The sequence below is a fragment of the Pseudopodoces humilis genome, chromosome 3, assembly GCF_049639895.1.
Source record: "Pseudopodoces humilis isolate 2021_Gansu_Grassland_sample_001 chromosome 3, ASM4963989v1, whole genome shotgun sequence".
Classification (NCBI taxonomy): domain Eukaryota; kingdom Metazoa; phylum Chordata; class Aves; order Passeriformes; family Paridae; genus Pseudopodoces; species Pseudopodoces humilis.
This window is the reverse complement of record NC_142202.1, coordinates 70,568,436-70,584,679: the sequence shown is the minus strand read 5'-3', so window position 1 is coordinate 70,584,679 and position 16,244 is coordinate 70,568,436. Positions and strand designations below refer to the sequence as shown.

Below are 16,244 nucleotides of genomic sequence, written 5' to 3'. Positions count from 1 at the left end.
CTTTCTCGACAGCAAGACTACTGGGACAGGTGCTCTTGCCTTTCTTTCTTATGCTGGTGCCATCACTTCCCACCAGTCCTTGCTCCCAGAAAGCAATCCATGGATATAGAAACCAAAGGCTCTCCCTGTGACACCAGCTACACTGGCTTTGATCTCCATAATACATCCTCTCCTATTAAGCCCATGTCCTTAACTGGTAGGGTCAAAGAGGAACACTTTTTTTTTTTTTTTTTGTGGCTCTTTACCACAGCTCAGAGCACAGCAGTAATCTTTGATCTGCTCAAGTTCTCTTTTGGCAGCAACATTTGTGTCCAGATGGGTAATAAGTACACAGTAACAGTGATAAGGCAGTAATAGATAGCAATAATCCAAAGACACTGTTGGTCCTTCTGTGGTGTCCTGCACCAGGACCCAGGACAAGCAATCGGCTTCCTGACAGCAGGTCTGACCTGCAGGTGGGTACTCTGGCCCCTTAGAGAAGGAAGTCTTTTTAAAAAGAATAATCTTATTAGAGAAGCTTAAGGAAGTTCATTCCTTGTTTCATCTCATTTTGAATATTATTACTCTTTCTGTTTGTCTTTTTTTTTTTCCTGAACCCATAATAGTGCAGTTTCCTTGATAACTTATTGGGAAGGGCATGTTTATAAAGACTTAGCTTACGCATTCTCTTTCATGTATCTTTTTGTGGAACAGCTGATAGATAACTCCCTAATTATTGTTTATTAATGGTAGAAATTCACTGACCCACATTCTCACAGTCACTCTCTGTGTTTGTTTTAAATATTACATCCTTATTTTCTGTAATCGCAACTGATTATCCTGGGAAAAGCAAATGCTGCCAAACAGCTCTACTGCTTCATGCTTCTCCTCCCCAGGACTCACAAAAACTGGTTTGTTTCATCAGGACGTTTCAACACCTCCCCTTTGGATAACTTTCCATGGGGCAGTGCAAGGTTTATATTCATGTGGAAAGAGGACAGAGCTGATGGCTGCACAGAGGCTGGTGGTGTTCACAGGATCTGTATTATAGACCCTGTGTAATACACAGGAGGAAGAAGTGACTGGTAAACATAACTATGAACAGACAGTTTCAATTTCCTAGTAATGCTCCTGTATTATCTGCAGATGCATAAGAACAGTTATGCTTTTAATTACATCTGCTTAGCTTAACATTTAATTGCAGATTCTTTAGCACTCAACTAGGTTACAGAAGATTGGATAGCTGTTGGATTTGTCACAGGATGCTCATATTCCATAGCAATTTAATCAGCTGTGCTTACGTTTCATTCTTTAGCACATTGGCTCTAGACTGTAAACTGCTGAAGATAGAGAAGGACCTACCTTCTTTTGTGTTTGTCCATTTCCCAGCTCCTCTGTTAGTCACTATGAGCAATAATACATAACTGGTAATTATGTATCTAATTTTCAGGGCTATTGATTTAGTAATGTACCTAGAATCTCTATGAAATAATTAATTTCCTGGTAGTTTCTGCCTTCCTTCTTGAAAATTAAAAGAGAAAGAGCCTATCCTAATTTAAGCCATGCTGGCTGATAGATCTCCATGAGAATATGATGAAAATATAATAGAATGGCATTGCCGATTAAGTCAAACAAATCAAAAATTATTCTTTAAGGTGAAAAATTTATTTCAACCTAGATAATTATCAAAAATTTAGACCAGAGAAGAACATGGCCTATAGCTTTGCTTTTGGCCAAGCATGAAAGTGTAGCAGTACTATGCACACTAACCAGTGAAAAACTGGAAAGCAAGAGAAGCAAAGACATAAAATATTAGCCTGGAAATATATACATTTCAGCCAAGCTATATCCACTCAGGAAAACATAAGCACATCTTGATATTAAGCAGTAAATTAACAGTTTGTCAGTATTATATTCCTAATGCATCATTGTTATGTTAATTTGTGGTGTTTTTCTAATTGAATTAATTTATGGTGTTACTAGTCTACCTTTAAATTGTGACTACAGGAGAACTGAGTGCCAGAATTCACATGTTTTTTTGGTTTATTTTCCTTTTAATCAGACTTGAGAGGAGGCTGGAGCCCCTGATGCACGGAGTGGCATCAATGATGCTGCCAATCAGTGGCATTCTTCTCCCATAAGAAGCAGTCCCACCTCCCTCCTCCTTTCCCACTGCGATGGAAAAGAAAAAAAGTAGCCACAACATGGAATGTTCTCTCCTCTGAGTAGAATCCACATCATTTGTTTCAGACTAGTTATACAACCTGTTTTCTCACAACTATTTTATATTCCCTGCTTATAGCTTTGAGTGGGAAAAAAATACTTTTTGAAAAATTTCATATGCCAAATAAATGCTATATTGAACCAACTTTGACATAGCACACATAAAGTGTTTCACAGATATTATTGCTCAGCTTGAGACCAGGCTCAAAATCTTTATTTTAACTCTTTATGCAAACCGGTAAGTCCAAAGACTGAAAGCTTTCAAGAAACTGTAAATTGGAAAATACACAGAGGAAACATGAATCTTCTACAGGTGGGCAAAAGAACAAAATACTCGGATACTCAGAGCAAGAATGAAGTGATTTGTAGATGAGTTGTAGGTGTTATCTTGGCTTTGTACTGACACTGCACTTCAGTAAAAGACAGTTATCATTACAGAAAAGTAACACTGGATTGTTATTAGCAGAATGAGAAAAGCATGTGGCAGGCAACAGAGAAGAAAACCCTTGAAAGAAATGTCTTTTCTGTGAGATTTTTTTTTTCCCCCTGTGAACTGATTGGAGAAGGAATGAAAACTATTGGCATGGATGTATTAGCAAGAATAAGAGAAATATTGAACACTGGGAACTCCTGAACATTTCATAACTGAAATCTATTTGGCTATCTGCCTGGACTTATGGGCTGAACCTAGCTGGCATTGAAACCAAATAGGGCACTCTCACTGTTAGCATCACGATGGGAGTATTACGTGGAGGTAGTAAATGATACAGAAGCAGTTCACTTGTATGTGAAAAAAAAAACCTACAATGGCTCTGGTTAGCACTATAAAATTTCATGTTAAAGTCAAAGACTACATGCTGCACCTTGGCATCGCTGTGGGACACTTCTAATGGGTGAGCACTGAAGTTATAAACCCCATTTACTCTCTCTCTATATATATTACTATTATTATTTATATCCCATGTATTATATACATTACTTACTTTGTTTTCTTCCCTCGAGCTGTAGGATTGTAATGCAAAAGACTCTTTAAAGGTCCAAAAATGGGTTGTAGGACTCTTCTTTGAGGAGCTGACTGGAGGTATGTGGGTAACGGGGAGATCTGTATGACACTTTTCATCTATGTGAATATATAAGCAACTCAAAGGCTCAAAAATTTTTGGCATTCTACAGCAAAAATAGTAATAAGAAACATGCTAATATTGAGTTGATTAATTGAACATGCCAATTTCCCATTAAAAATTCTACCCACACCTATCTGCTGTGGAATACTCAGTTTACAGAATAAAAATCTTAGAGTATCAATGGGTTTGGCAGAACTATTCATTAATAAGTGGATTATAAATTAAGCCAAAGCTATCAGAAAAATGAAGGTGAAATCTTGACCCTGGTAAGAGTTGCATCTGTTTTTGACTTAACTGATCAATAACTAGCACCTAAGAGATGGGAATTGCATGCTTTCAAGAGAGGTATTAGCTCACAGATGAACCTAAATACCAAAGATCCCAAATAGAACCATGATGGGAACCAGGCAACTTAAAATAAGACCAAAAGCATCCAACACCCAAATCTAAATTGCTGCCTGAAGTAATCACACAGTGTGTACTGTGATCAAATTCAGAGCATGAGGTTATGTAAATTCACCCCCACTCCAAAACGTCCTCAGAGCCTGAGGTGCTTCCATCTACTTGAGCTCCAGTGCCTGTGTGCTCCCCTGTGTCCCCTCAGGCAATCCAGGCATGCGGCTGCCAGACAGACCAGGGTAAATCATGGCAACTGGCACGCCAATAATGATTGCCCTTTGAGCCTGAGTGATGGTTTGCCCCACCTACCAGGTACATAAGGCAATCCCAGAAATGCTTGACTTCCAAATTTACTTCTTGGTTGAAGCTCACATCACTGTCTCTTGCTTCCAGATTTCTTAGTCCTACTCTTAGTCAACCTATTGCCATTTATCAAAAGTCCTTCCCTGTGACATGGAGTTACTTACATTTAAGGGGTTTGCCCTGCTATTTGTTTTAAGGGTCTCTTTGCTTCCCTGGCTTCCTACATATTGCTCTTTCTACAATTCTGGCTGCCATGTTCCTGAACTAATTTATTTCCTAGCCTTGGCTTTTCCTGGTCCTAATATTTTGTTGCATTTTCCAGGCTGTCTTTAATCCCCAGGGGTGATCACTCACATCCCACCATGTCTGATAATTTACTGAGGACATTAATTTATGCTTTTTTTTTTTTTTAAGGCATGGAATGGGACTCACTCCTCTTTTCAGGTGTAGTCAGGGAACCTCTAGTCTCTTGTTGGGCCAGAAAACAAACATTAGTGGTGATGACTGTGAGATAGAATATATTTTTGTAGGTAGGATATTCCCAAATTAAGGCTACCATTTCCATCACTATTTCTACATCATATCTGGAACTCCTGGAAAAAAACTGGAAGCCAGTATGCCATTTTGTATGGAGCCAGCTGTTACTGCATGAGTTAAATAAGATCCAAATATGCAACCACAGTGAGTTCCAGCAGAGATTCAGGCCAAGCAATACCTAGTTTTTAGCTCCTTGTCAGACTTGGGCAAGAAGCAGGCACCTGACACTCAGTTCCATGAAGACTGAGGCAACTCTGAGCATGTAGGGAAGTGAATCCCTAAGTACCTGGGGCACTTTCAAGACAAGCAGAGAGGCAAACCTGGAATTTAAGTGCCCACAGGGTTAGGTGTCAAATGAATGTGGGATTTCAGGACCATAGTTTGGGACTTACGTGTTTTATGTGGGACACAGGGATGATTTTGGCCCCTGTGTACTTTATTGCTCTTTTACCACCAACTCCAAAGTGTGGAAATCCAAAGCAATCTTCATTTTTTTCTGTCAGTGAATTATCTGGATTGCAAATGTTTGTGTGCATGCACCATTTCTGAAGGAAATTTCACACCTCTGTTGTATTGGAAAGGAAGAAAGAATATTTGATGACAAAGTTGATGATAAACCATTCATATTTTTCTGTAATTTGTGTATGGGGTTTAGATTGGAGGTTTGTTTGTTTCAGACCTATTGTGTCATATATTGGAATAGTTTTTTACAGAGATTCTTTCTGTTTTGAAACAATAAAAAAGGAGAATCAATTATTTGAAAAAAATGTTATCTCAACCTGTGTGATAGCTGATTTCTATAACAACTTCAAAATTTTTGAGTCTGTATTTATTAGATTATCTGTGTAACTCCAATATTAGCATGTTTCAGGTTTAGAGGGGTTTTTTTGTTGTTTTTTTTTTTAAATCTTACGTACAGTTTGCAGTCAAGCAAGACTATTGAGCATGGTAAAGTCTAATCTAGATTCTCAATCATCTTCTTTTTCACCATGCTGGAATGATACCAAACAGGAGAAGGATAATTTGTTGCATAATACCTTTGTAAGGTATGAAGTACTATGAACTGTTGCAAAACTGTGTTGGTTCAGATAAAGCTAGACTGACTTGTTCTGTCGCATGTGCCTGGATTAAACTGACATAAACTGGATGCTGACATAAACATGACCATCATTTAAAGTTTCCTGAATGACAGGCTAATTCTTATGAACATCTGTCTTAACTAATAGCCTTAAAAATGCCTTTCCTGACTTAAGAGGTCCAAACCTTCTACATAAGACAGGTACAACTAAAAGTACAGGACCTCAACAGATCTGTTTGGATGGAAATCACACCTTGTTCTGACACTGCCATATTTAACAACCAGACTTTAATTTTGCCTGAAGTTTGAAAAACAACCAAAACAACCAAACCCCTTCACTTAATTTTGTGCATCAGGATTTTTCAGGATATGTTAGCACTGGAGCACAAATGCTGGATACCTCGTGGCTTATGTGCAATGCGCATTTCTTATATGTGTCTCTCCAAAGATATATGGAACTCTGCACATTTTCTAGGTACTCTATGGTGCTAATGCTAATCCAGACCCTGCCAAAACAATCTAAGAGGATTTGAAAAAACGTGTGCCTTGCATTTCTCCCTTTTCTCTCTTATGTCATCTAAACTGTATGTTTTCAGGCAAAAAAACACTTTTTTTTTTTTTTTTTTTTTTTTGGTGTGGAATGAAGTAGCACAGGTCTGCTGAACATACCCTCATCTGCCTGGTCTGCCATCAGCTCAAGGTATCTAATGGCTAGAGTGGCAGGGAGAAGACACACCACGACTGCAGTGGCCAAGACTCCTTTCTCTCCGGTGCTGTTTAGGTGAAGTGGTTCACCAACACAAATTAATTTACCTTTGCTCTGGCACAGCAGAATCCCAATTATAACTGACACCTAAATGGAAATGTAATGTACAGACTTAGTAATGTATTTATCTGGCCTCTTCAATGGTGAATGTCAGAAAATGCCATGGTTATGTCAGTTGTGGTTCTCTAGTCGAGGAAATAGAAAGGAATAGTTTTAGGCTAAAGTAAGAGAAGAGGTATAGCTATTTGAATCTTTACAGTGCCTACCCAGCATCCAAAAATCCTATCCAGATATAGGAGACAGGACTTTCTGCTTTGTTCCTAGCCATCCATCAAGGACAGCATCTACCTGTCATCAGGTCTCCTGTCTCTGTCCTTGGAAATACTTAAAATCCAAATGAATACGGTCCTGAATATCCTGCTCTTGCTGACTCTGCTTGAGTAGGGGGTTGCACTAGACAACCTTCAGAGGTCCCTTCCCATCTCAAGTGTTTTGTGATTCTACAATTTTCATGTTTATATATCTTGCTTTACTGAAACTGACTTATATTCTCAATCTTTTATGCAGTTCCTGAGAGTGCAACTATCCTTCCAGTTCTACCGAATTTTGGCATGACACATACTTAATTTTGGGAAAAATAACTTTCCTGTTAGGTTATTCTGTTTGGTTAATCACTAACCAAATAAATTACAAGTCAAAAGAACTGAATCTGCCCCCCAAACCAGTGTACATATTGCTTGGGGTAGCATAAGTAGCTTAAGTAAGACTTAGCTGCTCAGCCAACTCCTGTGTATTTTGTGTTCCCCTGCCTTGCTCACATCCTTTTCCTCCTGCCACAAAAAGCCAGCATCAATTTATATCCATCAATTTATGTTTGTCAATTATTGGCTGATTATGACCATTGCATAATGCAGAATTTAAAGTTTTTCCAGAATACAGGTTTCCAACATTTTTATTATATCATCTTAGAATTTTTAGCAGAGAATTATAACATCCATGTCCCACCAGTAACAAGCAAAAATCAGAACCAAAACCGTAAGAGCCCTAAAAGCTCCTTACATCACACAAATGCGTTGTTAGACGCAATTTAGGACAGACGGTCAGCCCAGTACAGCGTTTCATAAGGAAAGCTGGACCTCAGGGTCATTCAAGAGAAGATTCCTAAAAGTACGGAGGAATACATGGGATCGCCCGATCCTGGCAGGGACCGGTCACGATTCTCCCCGCTGCAAGGTGCCTCAGCCTGACCCTTCCCGCGGGAGCGGCTTTGCTTCTGTTCCTCGTCCTCCTCAGCGGGATAACGAGCCAGCAGGGCGGTCAGAGACAATTTATTCCCAGGGAGAGGGATAAGCAGCTAATTAATTAATGTGGCGGGCACCGAGACAAAAAGCAGCGCTGCAAGGTTCGGGATGTGCTGGCTCCTGAGCCCCTCGGCTGTATAGCTGACTTTCTTTATTCACGTTTTTCGCCTTAAATGTGGAGGGGCTGGGGGGCGGCCGCGGGAAGATGCGGAGCCCGCGGTGCGGGGGGCGCGCAGCCTTTCTCCGCGCCTTGCACAAATGTCCGGGGCGCGGGGCACACCTCAGGCTTGGCGGCAAACAACAACAAGATAATGGGCGCTAATGCGCACCCTGGGCACGGATCACACGTGGGCCGCTCCCTTCCTGTGCGAGCGGCGGGGATCCCGCCTGCCGCGGCGCGGCGCGGCTCGCTCCGCGGGGAGGGACCGACGCGTCCGGCGGTGGGCAGGGAGGGAGGGACGGAGGGAATCGCCTTATTAAACGCATACACCGGGGCGGGCGGCTGCCACCGCCGCCCCGTCCATGCCCGCGGAGAGCCCCAGAGCGCCGCGCTCCCCCCGCTGCCGCTGCAGCCCCGGCTGCCGGCGGGACATCCCCGCGGCCGCGCACAGCCCCGCCGAGCCCGGCATGGCGCGGCGCGGCCGCTTCCAGCGCTTCTTCGGCCGCAGCGAGTCGGAGGACTCGGAGCCCGAGGGGGCGGCCGCCGCCCCCCGCCGCCGCCCCTCCGCCGCCGCCGCCGCGCCCAAGCGGCGCCCCGCGTTCCCCCACTGGCGCCCGAAGAAGAAGGAGCAGCATCCCCGGGAGAGCGGCGGTGCCGCTCCCGCCTGGAGCCCGCCGCCAGCATCGCCCCTGGAGTCCCCTGCCCCGCGGTAAGCGCGACACCCGAGCGGGCGGTGGGGGGAAGCGGCGGGCCGGGCACGGCTGGAGGGCAGGGGTTTTCTGTCGAGGAGGGAAGAGCGTGTCCCGCAGCCGCCCTCCCGTGCCGCGTTCGCCCCAGCCTGCTGGCGGAGCGGCGCCCGAGCCGTGTTGACAAACAGCAGCGCCCGTGTGAATAAGTAACAGTCAGCCCTGTGCCCGGAGCAGGGGGAGGCTGCCTGGCCCAAACCAGCCTCCTAAGGGCGGCTGGCGCATCTGAGTGGCTTTAACTCTTCTGCAGCAGTGGGCTTGTTCCGTGCTCGCTTTTTCTGGACGTAGTAGAGGAGGAAGATGAAAGGGAAGGGCTTGACAACACTCTGCTACAGTGCTCCCCGCAGCTGTTGCTCCCCAGTGTGGTTCCAAGTCTCCCATGAGTAATGACTGTGTAGTGCATGCTGGCTTCTTGGGGACACAGGCATTCCCCGGGGGCTGTTTAGAGCCTGTGGCCACAGCACAAGGAACCTCAGTGAGACTGTGGGGTTGCCGAGTAGTAGAACCTCTGACGTGAAGGTAATTCACAGTAGCATATGGTGAACTTGAGGCTACGTCAGGAAAGGGTTTGGTTAATACTGTTCAGATCTGAACGTCGCAAGCCAGGCAGTGAGAAGGTGTCAGTGCTGCCTACGTTAAAAACAAACAAACAAAAAAGTTGTAAGCTATTGATCTCTCAGGTATAAATTTCAGAAGGTGGGTCTGTATGAAAATATTCGTACTTGCTGGAAAATAGACATCAGGTAGAAGTTAGAACCTGATGGAAGTATAGTCTAATGATGTTTGTGTTTGGTATTGAAATGTATTATTCAAGACTTTAAACGCCAACCTCTTCCATAAAAGGAAAAAAAAAACGTCTTATGTGTACATATTTTTAGGAAAGAGAAAATGAAGTCTGCTTTTCAGAACTTTTAAACTGGGAAATTATGTATTTCAGAATGCTATTGAGTGACCAGGCTCAGGGCAATGCTGCTAGTGACCTCAACCAGGAGCAGATCCCTCTTTTGCTTTCCAAAGGCCAGATTAAACAGAAGGGGACCACGGTGTAGCTCAGGGAGGAAGGGAGCCCCAAACAAGGCTGACTCTGAGTTCAGATCCCAGTTGCTCAGGACTGTGTCTACTTGAGTTTTGAAATCTTCCAAGATGAGAGAGTGTGCACTACTTTGGCCAAGCTCTGTAACTACTGCTGTATGTGAAATAGTTTCTTCGGCTACAAGGCTGGAACATATTTCAATTCATAGCTTGTGCTGTGCCTGCCATGCACTACTGAAGAACCTCGTGGCTCTTGGTGACCCTCTCATGCATACTGACAGGAAGGTGATGGGTTCTCTCTGTGGTCATCTCTTACCTGGGATGAGCCTTCTCACCCAGCCACTCCTCAGGGCAAGATCTCCAGCCCCTCGGTATCCTGGGGCCCTGTGCTCTTTTTATCAGTGTGTTTTGGATTGAGGGAGCCAAAACTGAATAGAATATCTAGATGTGGGCAGATGAATGGTGGCATAAGAGAAGTGGCATAAGTCTTTAATCTCAGTATGGGTTCCTTTTGTTTCCAGATACCAGGATGCTTTTACTGCATAAATTTGTTTTCAAATTCTGTGCTTAAATTACAAGAGAAGTCTAATAATTGCACGTCTCCTGAAAGGACAGGTTGTAACTCCTGTTACAAAATACTGGGAGTTTGGGTTTTGGTCAGGGAAGCAATCCTGCTATTGATGACAGGCTGGGTTTGTGCTTCAGCACACGAAAATACGCATGTATGTCACTAACTGCAGTTGGTCATCTTCAGAGAGCACAAGCTTCTCCTCTTTGTGTAGCTTTTTCTACTACCCTTGTCTTTTAGATAAAATGGAATGAACTAAGCTTTTAGTATACAGCCAAAAAACACTGAATGCATTTTTTAAAATATGTTGAAGATTATGGTAGCACGTCTCAAAAGACATGGTTTGAACCGTTTTATTTTTATTACATGCATGGTGGGCTGTAATGCTTGGTCTCCAGAATGCTGTATAGGGCAGATAGTGTCCTCTTAACAGGGATGACTTCGAAGATACGAGATGCTTAATTAGTGGCTATGGTTTGGCACATGGCAAGCACAGCAGCTGTCAGTTTGAAGACACCTATTTATGTGCTACTCCAGTTTAAAAATTATATCATCAGCAGCTGTTTTCTTTGTCTTATGTTATTTTTTCAGGTAGCCAATACTTTTCCTTGCTGTTAGTTATTTATCTAGAAGAGCAGTACCCAGCATGGTGTAAAAAAAAAAAATCTTGTGACAAAAACCAAACATAAGGTTTTTCTAAGCATCCCAGCTCTCTTAAACTTGAAGTTACATGTGTGCATTCTCCTGTCTCTACGAAATGTGTGTTGTACTGCGTGCATTCATTGGTGTCAAGACAGCCAGATTAACTCCTCTGATTACTTTTTCTGCCAAAAGCTCGTAGAATATCTTTCTCTCAGATAACAGCTACAAGTTTGAGCCTCTAAACAGAAAAAGGTGCAGTGAAAAGAAAGAAAAAGAATTACAGTTGTCACCATGCTGTGGGTAACCACATCATGTTATGAATCCAATTTTTACATGGTCCCTTGGAGGTCATGTCTTTATACAGCTGTCATGGTTTGGACACTGAATGATCTCCACCCAATGGCAACTTAAAAAGTTAAAACAATGGCTTGGAATTGAACTTTGCAGCAGGAAGTTGACTGCAGGAGGACAAAAAAAAAAAAAAAAAAGCTGTTTATCCTTGGGGTGTGTTTGTTTAGCAATGTTTCTCACAATGTATGCTACTGTATAAATCTGGAGCTTTTTGTATTTGATGGTCAAGACCAGACAAGTTACTTGGTCCAGGTATGAGCTGGCTACCATATAATTGACAGTAGCTAGATTCTTGCCTGACATGTGTCAGTGTAATCACCATGAAAAAGGAAGATTTTTTTGCTGCTTATTGCTTCCTCAGTTTCAAGTAACACGGATATTTGATACTGAGTGTGTTAGAAACACTAGCACCAGCAACACCCCCTGTTTTTATTACTTCCCCCTCCCCTGATTAAATGAACTCAGCTTGCCTTTACCAACATGCTAAATATGTGAAGGCAAAGAAACCTGTGTTTGTGTTATCCTACAGTGATTTGGCAAGGAAATAAAAATTAGTAAGAGTTTGATAATAGCATAAAAATAAGGAGAGGGAAACAGCATTAGGCTGCATCCAAGGAAAATTAGAGCATGGAATTATACCTTATCTTAGGGAGGGACATGCACATCCATGAGATATGTTGAATGTGAAGAAACATTATGTTTTTAGTGGAGAAAATGTCAGTGAGACCAAGATCTCGTATCTCTTCCCTACTTCCATGTTCTTATTCTAAGTTACTCTTCTGTGACTTCTGTGTTAGAAGAGGTGAAGGAGCCCACGTGTAACATCACATTTTGGAAAAAGATGAAGAGCAAATGCTTCATCCTGTGAAAAATGAAGTGTGTAATAACACAGACCATTATTAGCTCAATTGATTGACAAGAATAAAATGTAGAAAACTGTTACACAGTTTGCTGTTTTGTAAAGTACAGACCCTCCATTCAATGTACTTTATATGTGTAACTTCACATTTGTGTGTTGTGTGGATGAAAAAAAGAAAAAGGAAACATTCACCTGTGTTCTTTTGTAAGACTGAATATGGATTTCTGCAAGTATTCCTAATTGCACTTAGTGGAAGGTGGAAATGGAAAAGGTTAAATTAAAATACTAAGTCTTTATTCCTAATGTGTTCATTAGGAATAAAGACTTAGTATTTTAAACTTTTTTTATAGGGGTGTGAATATCTCTTAAGGTATGATCAAAGAATTAAAAGCAGAACTTTTTTTCTGAGTTCTTTTTCTGTACTGTGACCTAATGAGGAAATTGGTCCTTAGAAAAAATATGTTATAGAAAAATACTAAGATAAGAAGGATGGCATGCTAAAACATTAATTTGCTTTTTTTGCGTTTTTAAGAAGTAAAAAATACTGTCCTGTGGAAATGTAATGACATCTGTGCCATAAAAGTAGTAGTTTGTCTCTCCTGCATGAGTTTAACATTAACTGCTGCTTCTGTGTTGCTGATTTCGCGGGTTTGGTGGCTGTGTAAACACCAGGGTGAAGAACACTCTCTTTTTCATTTTGTCCTTCTCAAAATCAGATGACAGTCTGAAAAATATGAACCAGTAAAACTGCTGATGCCTTCCTGGTCAGCCTGCTTGGCTGTCAGGGTATGAAAGGTAGATCCTGGTAGAGAAGAGTGGTACCTCATTCCTGACTGCTGTGGTGCACAGGAATTGCTCACTTTCTTTTCTCATGCTTTTTCACTTCAATTAGAAAAAAATATTAAAAAAATGAAGAAGTGGGTTAGTGGAGTCATGCCATGCACACTGAATGATTTTTTCCTTATTTTTTTGGGTGCTTCTGGTTTGTTGGATGTTTATTTGAAGAGATGGTGCACCTTTCTGTATCCAGGTGAATTTGATCCACAGTAGTGCTGAGTTCCATTCAGGTGGTAGGAGTTCTGTACTGATGTGAAAAACAAGGACTGTTAAAACAAGGACTGATGTGAAAAAGCAGGTTCTATCCTACTCAAACTAGGTGCCAGTCTTGGCATCTCTGGTTTTGGTGTGTCAGATCCACACTTGGAAATAGTGACCAAAAAAAAAAAATTGGAAGGTATTTTGGGTAATTACTATTATAAAACACCACTATAGAAACCACCCAGGAAGGTGCACAAACAAGAAGTTCTTATTGAATGCAGGTACGTACAGTTGGCACTTAGTAATGCATGGAGTGCTAAAAACAATGTTAAATACTGAATATATACCAATTCAGCGAGTACCACTTGTCTGAATGAGAAAGTAGTTCAGTCCTTACTCTTTCAGTCCTTACTCTTTCTCGACACATCTTTCTCTTGTCTCTTCCTTTTCTCCATGTCTTGGTCCTTGCAACTCTGTCCCATCTTCCCCTCCCTCTCCATCCTCTCAAGATTTACATCATGCAGTTTATGCTGCACACTCTAGTGGGTTCATGCTTGCATGGAACAAAGAGAGGACTGGTACTTTAATGTACCTGTGGTGATCTCAGGGAAGAGGCAGGACATTTGTGGATAGAAATTAGTATGTTATAGAAAGGGTCAATATAATTAGTTTCATTTACTTCATATACAAGATGACATCCATATCCTCTAATTTCAGATATCTGCATCTGAAATAGTTCTTCACTTTATAATCAAGGAGGGCAAATAGTCATGTCTGGCGTGCAATGCATCTGACCTTAAGGTGAGTGTCTAAACCAGGCTAAATGAATTGCATCTTAGAAGTGCAAGTTTTTTCTCATTGACTTTAAAAGCTGCCTGAAGGTGACACCTCCAACATCTAAACTCGGGCACCTGAATTCCATCAATGTTATGCAATATGGGGGATACTTCCAGGCTGATGCTTCCATGTAGGAGATGCTACAGTGCAAAGTCAAACAGTTGTGAGCTTCAAAAACTGTGCTCTGGTTTTTACCAGAACAGAAGCTTTAAGGCACCTTCTTTGTTCATGAGCAGTCTGGTTTGAGAGTCTCGTTCTTGCATACTTTCTGTTATCCAGTATATTCTGTTATTCATTTGATTGTGGTTAAGACTTTCCAAGTTTCTTTGGGGAGCTGGGATTGATCCCTACTTCCTCATTTTCTTGGGATGGCTGGGAAAGGCATGGGAAACAAACCTTTCCCAGATGCTTGAGAAAGAGAGCAGGGGAAGCAGGAGATAGGGGAGAGGACACTATTACACTATGGTCTGATTTGCAGAAGTTTAGCCAAAATGGTAATGCTTAGGAAAGTTAAATTCTCCTGGAAATATAATCCTGTGGTAGGAAAGATGGGGAACTATTAATACTAGGTGGTTCTTCCTTTAGCAGCTTGCATTTAAAAATAGAATAAAAACATGAGGACCTGTTCTGTCACCAGAGGTTCCTGTGCAAGGGAAGAAAAAAATCCCTTCTTCAGCTTTCAAAACAGACAGAAGTCATCAGTGGTTTCCATGAGTGTAACGTATCTGATAGTGGTGTATCTTTGTATATACAAGACAATTCTTGTATTCGTCACACGAGCAAACTTTCTGCTGTACATCTTATCTTCACACATGTTTGTTCATGCGGCCACATAATGTGAGCTCACACAATCTGTCATCAAATATTTCATCATTCAATGCTCCTTCGAGACAAGAAGGGAAAGATAGGCAAAGACTGATCAATATAAGAGACTGGCCTCCTTTAGTGCGCTCTGAAACAAAAACCCCGCAGTATTTATTTAAAGAAAATAAGATACCGTCTTCTGTATTATTCTGGAACTGTACTTGGAAATTATGAAATAAAAATATAAAATTTTTAAAAAATTAAAACAATATTAGCTGGATAAAATTTCTTTTTGGTACATGAATCCTTTATTCATTTAGAATTCACAGTTATAAAGTTAACCAAACTAAAATTTAAAAATGTCCTGAGCTATGAAAATTTATAAAAGAGACATGTTTGATGAATTCCCCAAATCCTGAGTTTTGGGTTGAGCCCAATGCCAGAAGCTCAACTATTTTTGTTGTCCCAAAATAGGTTCTTTTACTCTGTGTGCAAGGGGCAAATCCACACACCTAGTCAAGGTATTTGATTTACTTACAATTCTGTGCAGAAAGGCGTGCTGGATGTCAAACCCACAAAGCTAGCACTACCAAAATGTTTCACTATACATTTTAGCAAACAGAAGCCTTAATTAATTTGCTACAAGTTCATAGTTCTGGTATTAATTACTGTTCTATCTTCTACTGGTTAATGATTCTCTCGCTTCTTGTGCTAATCAGTCCCATGGTGTTTCTCTTTTGGGACGACGGATTTTTGCGTCAATGATCTGTGAGTCGGTGGTCGGGATCTCCCCCTGCAGGATTACCTTTTACCTAGTCAGAGTTGATTCAGCACAGTTGTTGGGTGAGGTTTATTAGTTTCTTGCTTATCCTGGGGGTTCTGCCCAGTGTCCTTGTGGGTCATAAATTCTGCGTTCTTTGTGTCTGCTGTCAGTGGCACATCCTTATTTTTCCAACTTTGTTAGCCTCCCTCTGGGTGTGAGATCACTGAAACCTGTCAGGCCCTAAAGCTGTTCTTTTTCTACCAATTCTACCAACCAGTCATTTGTCTTTCTAACACCTGGGCATTACTTAGAGCTCATGGACTACTCTCTGTTTCAGATTAAATCTCCTTTCTTGTTGATTAGACTTGAAAGCACACAAAGATCAAATATCAAAACTCATTTTTTAAGAAGGTGTTTACATATTTCACATTTTCCAACATTTTGACAAAAGAAAATATAAAAGATTTCAGTAAGGTTACCTTATTGCAGTGCTCCTTGTAATGTTTACATAAGTTCTCTAAGAAATATAGGTAGACAGAGGGACCCCCGTGCATCCTTTAACCAGCTTTTTTATAGTTGGTCTTCTTTGTAAGCTACTTCTTTATTGTCTCCAGAGTATTTTGAGCTGTTGCTGGTGTCACATCTGTGGTGCTGCTGCTGAGGCAAGGCAGTAGGTCAGGAATACTGTCTGATGCTTTTCAAATTCAGAAGGATCAGTGCCCAAGTTCACAGAT

The 16,244-nt window shown here is 41.5% G+C and overlaps 1 protein-coding gene across 1 annotated transcript in view; it reads left to right on the top strand.

The window, feature by feature from the left end:
• Window positions 1–8,232: 8,232 nt before the first annotated feature.
• The window catches only part of CRYBG1 (crystallin beta-gamma domain containing 1), a 95,877-nt gene continuing 87,865 nt past the window's right edge, over window positions 8,233–16,244 (top strand). Inside the window, exon 1 of the mRNA XM_088053495.1 lies at window positions 8,233–8,579. Within this exon, the coding sequence (XP_087909621.1) occupies window positions 8,233–8,579 (347 nt within the window). The remainder of the gene's footprint in view (window positions 8,580–16,244) is intronic.